The 5995-nt window shown below is 45.5% G+C and overlaps 1 protein-coding gene across 3 annotated transcripts in view; it reads left to right on the forward strand.

The window, feature by feature from the left end:
- Nucleotides 1–6: 6 nt before the first annotated feature.
- The window catches only part of AHSA2 (AHA1, activator of heat shock 90kDa protein ATPase homolog 2 (yeast)), a 29863-nt gene continuing 23874 nt past the window's right edge, over nucleotides 7–5995 (forward strand). For all 3 annotated transcript variants that reach the window (XM_012731486.1, XM_012731487.1, XM_012731488.1), the window contains exons 1-2: nucleotides 7–223; nucleotides 1720–1910. In XM_012731486.1, the coding sequence (XP_012586940.1) occupies nucleotides 144–223; nucleotides 1720–1910 (271 nt within the window). In that variant the 5' untranslated portion in view covers nucleotides 7–143. The remainder of the gene's footprint in view (nucleotides 224–1719; nucleotides 1911–5995) is intronic.

Raw genomic sequence — 5995 nt, forward strand, 5'->3', positions numbered from 1 at the left:
GGGATTTCTGGCACTTTCTGGGCGCTGCGAACCTTCTGAACTCGGGCTGGTAGGCCGGAAACGGCGGCGACTGAGCCGCTCCGCAGCCTAGGCGCTGCAGTCCCTCGTGTTCTCAGTGGAGTCCGCACCGCCCGCGCAGAGTCATGGCCAAGTGGGGCCAGGGCGACCCGCGCTGGATCGTGGAGGAGCGGGAGGACGGGACCAACGTGAACAACTGGCACTGGTGCGACGGGGCGCGGGCGGGGGCTGCGGCTTGCGGGCCTCCCACCCCGGAGCCGCCGGGCTGGGCGGTGGGGACCCTCCGCGAGCGCCCGGCGCAGGGCGTCCGGGGTAGGAGGATGTCCGGGCCGCCGCCGGCTCCCTGGGTCGCGGTGATTCCTCGGCTGGGTGAGGGCCCGAACTGGTGCGGAAGAGCCGCCCTCCCCCCACCCCCTCCCCAGCTGCTCGTCCTTAGCCGTAACGCTTGGGAGAGCCCGGGACGGGACCCCTGGGATCTTACCTGCACCGGTACTGGGGCTTCACTTTCCTATATTTGAAAGTTGAGTTGAGCTCCATGAGTGACTCCTGACTTAACCCTCTTCAACTTTTGACTTTCTGTGACCTTGCCCCTTTTCCACCCTCAACCTTCTTGATGTTTCCGGAGGGAGCTGGAAAAGTGTAGATGTGAGGTGGGCTGGGAGGAACTTGGGAGGGGGTTGGTGAGTATGGCGTTTAGTCTACATACAGCTGGATGTGTGTCTGGTGGGCCCCGCCTTCTAGGAGTTTGAAGGCTTTACCCGCCCTCTTTGTACCTTTGTTGCATTCTGCCACCGCCTTCTTCCCCAGAACTTCAGGAAATGATGCTCTGCTCTGCTCTTTTGAGGCCCTGTACCTTAATACTGAAATACAGACCTGCAGAGAGCAGGGGCGGCAGCCTGGTGGGGATCATTTACTGAAGGGAACTCTGGCCTGACATCATGGACAGACACATCCAGGGACTTTTTCACCCCCTAAAATGAGAACGTTATTTGGGAAGCTTGCAGGAGATTATCTTTATGTGAAAACACTTGATAAGCTGTTTTATGATTAAAATTATTACTATTATTATTATTACTACCTTTTTATATGGCCTAGGCTTTGCACATTTCCAGTGGGTGAGATTGTTAGACGCCCACACCCCTTGCCCAAGTAAGCCAATATGTTTTAATTCAAAGAACAACTTTACATCGTGGATAATGTCTCTTTTTTTTTCTTTTGAAGATTTGTTTGTTTACATGTACAGAACTGGGGTACAGGTCAGAGGTGTGTGGGGGGGGGTGGGCGGTGAGAGGATTCACCAGGGACAGAATGGGGAGCAGAACAGGCAGATTGCCTAAAGTGCACTGCTGAAGGGAGCAGCAGGTGGGTCAAGACAGGTCTGTTGTGCCATGTGGGTCACCTCGCTGGCTGGGGATTGAACTTTGCTGAAGTGGGATTGAATTCATGTTGAAGTGGCGGAGATACGTCATAGTGCTGTGCTTCAACCCATTGTGCCTGGGGATAATAATATCTTAACGAACTGAGCAGGACTAAAAGGTATTTGGTAGAGCACTCATTTGAGAAGCATGGAAGTTTGAGGATAGCAGCTTGAGAGAAATCATCTGATTTGGGTTAGACCTGGCCATTATCTCAAAGCCCCAGACTGGTCATGGTGGTACCAGAAGGGGTCTCCATTCATGGTCTGCCTCCTTTCCCTGATAGGACAGAGCGAGATGCTACCAGCTGGTCCAAGAAGAAGTTCCATGAGCTCCTGGTGGGCCTGGTGGTGGAGAATGAAGCTGGCCGCTGTGAGATCAGTGAGCTCAAGCAGGTGGAAGGCGAGGCTTCCTGTAGCAGCCGCAAAGGAAAGCTGATTTTCTTCTATGAGTGGAACATCAAACTGGGCTGGAAAGGTAACAGCTTGATATAGGTAGAACTGGGGGCAATTTGGGGGTGGAATGGATTGATTCACTTATTCAGTCATCCAACAAATATTTTCAGAAGCCCTGCAACTTTGAATTGGCATGGTGGTGCCATGCTCTTCTCACCCTGGGGAAGTGCTTTCTGCCACCACCTGGCGCTGCTTAGAGCCACTTAGAGCTTTTTGCTGAGCTTTTTTTTTATCAGGCACTTGGTGAGCACTCTGCTGGCTGCTTCCCTTTGCCCTGAGTAAGAGCACCTGTCTGCAGCCTGTGATTCATCTCCCTTTCCTGCTGCTTTTTCTTCCTGTAGCACTGATAGTTTGTATACTTTCTGTGGTTGAACATTTTGTTTTCTTGCTCTTCCCCCTTGTGTCAGGCTTTTAAAATCATCATCTTTATTGAGTTATAATTTGCATACCATACAACATACCCACTTAAGTTGTACAATTCAGTGGTTTTCGGTATCTGCAGAGTTGTGTAGCCATTACTAACATCAATTCTAGAGTACTTTCATTGCTCTCCAAACCTTGTATGCATTAGCAGTTATTCTCCCAGCTTCTGGCAACCACTATTTTCTATCTCTATGGATTTGCCTGTTCTGGCCATTTTATAGGAAAGGAATTACACAGTATGTGTTTTTTTTTTTTTTAACAGATTTACTTATTTATGCATACCAGAATTGGGATGTAGGCCAGAGGTGCTGGGGGATGTGTGTGAGAGGATTCACCAGAGAGAGTGGGGAGCAGAACAGGTGAATTTACTGCAACACATTCCTGAGGGGAGCAGCAGGCAAGAGCAGCTGCCGGACCCTATGGGTCAGCTGCTTGGCCAGGGATTGAACTCAGGTTGTAGTGGTGATAGTGCTGAGAATTAATTCCTAGGCCACCAAGAGAGGTATGTGATCCTCTGACTGGCTCCTTTCATTGAACCTAGTGTTTTCAAAATCACCCACCTTGTAGCATGTTTCGTTTTTTTTTTTTTTTAATGTTGTCTGGTCTTTCTGCACAGATACAGCACACTCTGTTTATTCATCTGTCAGTGGACATTTGGGTTGTTTTTGCTCTCTGGGTTTTATCATCAAGGATTGATTGGTTTTGTTTTTAGAATGTTTTGTATGTGTGTTGAATGAATTCATTTTACTGTGGTGCCAAGGTCTTGGCTGGGTAGACAGTATATGCTAAGTAAGTACTTCTGAAATGACCACAGAGGTGAAGATAAAAGGGAAAAGGAAGAGGAGAGGACTGCTTCTAGGGGTTCATGCTCTGTTAACATTTGGGCCACAGCCCAGGAGTCAGCTCCTTTCTTGAATTAGGATTGGAGAGCTGCACAGTAAGCTGACCTTGGGGCCTGGTGGCCACCTTAACAACCCTGAGCCAGACAGAGCCCAGGGACCTGTTCAGGCATCAAAAGCAATTCACTCTTGCCTTGAAACACACAAGGCTAGGCATTGCTCTCAGTTACTTAACTTCAAAGACTGCTGCTGGCTGGCTCCTTACCCTTCTTCCCTCAGGCTGGGGTCTGAGGGCTCCTAGGAGGTACATGGCCTTGAACTCTTCATATTCCTTATCTCAAACAACCACCAGCCCTTTGCAAGAGAGAGCCAGCCACTGTCAAGCCAGAGCACAGGTTGCACAGGGCTAAGCCTCAGACTGTCTCCTCTAGAAGCAAATCCCCTCAGTGGAAGGAAGCAAAACTCAGATCTTGTTTTTTTTTTTTTTAGTTAAAATTTCATTTTTTCCCCAGTTTAATTGATATATAATTGACTTACAATGTTGTATAAGTTTGAGGTACATACAGGGTGTGATGATTTGGTGTGTGTATATATATATATATATATATAGGGAAATGATTACCACTGTAAATGATAATCACTTCATTCTATTACAATTTTGTTGTATATGTTGGAGAACTTTTAATATCTACTTTCTTAGCAACTATGAAATATATAATACAGTATTGTTAACTGCAGTCCTTGTGCTTTACATTAGACTCCCAGGATTTACTCTTTTTATACTTGGAAGTTTACATCCTTTGACCTTTACACACAAACATAGCACAGTCTACTGATTCTGTGAGCTTAGTTATTCTTAGATTCCACATATAAATGAGATCATAACAGTATATCTTTCTGATTAATTTCACTTAACACTGTGTCCTCAAGGTAAACCCATGTTGTAAGTAGCAAGATTTTTCTTCATTTTTATGATGGAATAATATTCCATAGTTTGTAAATGTTTGTATATAACTGTCTCATTTGTAAATACGTTTCATTGAACATGAGCGTGTACAGTGATTTATTTCCTTTAGATATATATGTACCCATAAGTGGGATTGCAAGATCATATGATGGTGACATTTGTATTTATTTCTTTTTAAATAACACATATGGGCCCCAACAACAATGGGGGATTCTGTTAATAGGAAAGTGAGAATAGATTTTCACTAGCCATGTCTGATATTCTCTTTTAGCACACAATTTCTACCTTTCTTAGCACTTTTTATATTCTCAAATTATTACTTTTTTTTAACTCCACCAAACCACCTATATCCCTGTCCCATCTGCCTCCCTCCCCCATGTCTTCTGTCCTTCCCCCTCTCTCTCTGGTAACCATCATTATTTTTTGCAGATAAAACTTTTATCTCTACTTTTATTTGAGTATAATTTAAAAAAATTATGCATGTAAGAACTGGGGTGTAGGCCTGAGATGCAGGGGTGAGGGTAAATGGCTTCACCAGAGACAGAGTGGTGTGCAGAGGAGGCAAATGTACTGAAATACACTGAGGTGATACAGAAGAGGTCTGCTTTGTTATGTGGGTCACCTCCCTGGCCAGGAGTCAGACTCGTGCTGCAGTGGCTGATAGTGGCTGCAATAGCTTGATAGTACTGTCTTACTGTCTTTAACCCATGCACTACCAGGGAGGCCCCTGCGTGTAATTGCTTTTTAAATATTTCTGCAGATGAGGGAAACCCTCTTAGAAACCTTTTTTTTTTTTTTTAAAGATGTATTCATGCATACAAGAGCTGGGGTACAGGCCAGAGGTGTGGGGGGTGAGCGGACTCACTATAGACAGAGTGGGGATCAGGACTGGCAGATTGACTGAAGTACACTGCTAAAGGGAGCAGTGGGTGGGTCAGGCGAGGTCTGCTGTGCCATGAGGTCACCTCCCTGATCGAACTCCTCCTGTAGTGGCTGCAGGTAGCTTCATGGTGCTTGCTTTAACTGGTTGTGCCACCAGGAAAGGCCCTGTCTTTCACTTTTGAATCAGCTTCACTCAACATAATGTAATCATCCCAGGATCTATTCATTTTGTGCCAAATTATGGCACTGTTTTACCTTTCTTCACAGCTGTATAATATCCCATTGATTATAACAGTTTTGCTATCCATTCATTGAAAAGTATTTGGGTTGGTTCCATGATTTGGCAATTGTAAACAGTGCTGTTATGTATGGGAGTATAGGTAGATCTCTTTGTATGTGATTTCTCGTGTTACTTGGGTAAATACCTAATAGCAGGATTGATGTTGGTCAAATGGAATTTCCACTTTCATTTTATGCAACTTCTCCATACTACTTTTGACAGAGCTTGACCAGCTTGCATTCTCACCAGCAGTTGATGAGAGTTCCTTTTTCACCACAACCTTGCCAGCATTTGTTAATTTTGTTCTTTTTTACATGGGCCATTCCCACAGGGGTGAAGTGGTATCTCACTGTGGTTTTAATTTGCATTTCTCTTATAATAAGTGATGTTGAACGTATGAAAAAAAGTCTTTGGCTACAGGCCAAATGTCTTCTTTAGAGAAATATCTATTTAGATCCTTCGCCCATTTTTTTTTAAAGATTTATTTATTCATACAGAACTGGGGTATAGGCCAGAGATGGGGAGGGTGAGAGGATTCACCAGAGACAGAGCGGGGAGCAGAATGGGCAGATTGATGAAGTACACTGCTGAGGGGAGCAGTGGGCGGGTCAGAAGAGGTCTGCTGCGCCATGTGGGTCACCTCCCAGGCAGGTGGGGATTGAACTCATGTGGAAGTGGCTTAAGCTGGCTTAAGCTTCTTAGTGCTGTGCTTTAAC

Source organism: Condylura cristata, unplaced genomic scaffold (assembly GCF_000260355.1).
Source record: "Condylura cristata isolate star-nosed mole 26May11 unplaced genomic scaffold, ConCri1.0 scaffold00031, whole genome shotgun sequence".
NCBI lineage: Eukaryota > Metazoa > Chordata > Mammalia > Eulipotyphla > Talpidae > Condylura > Condylura cristata.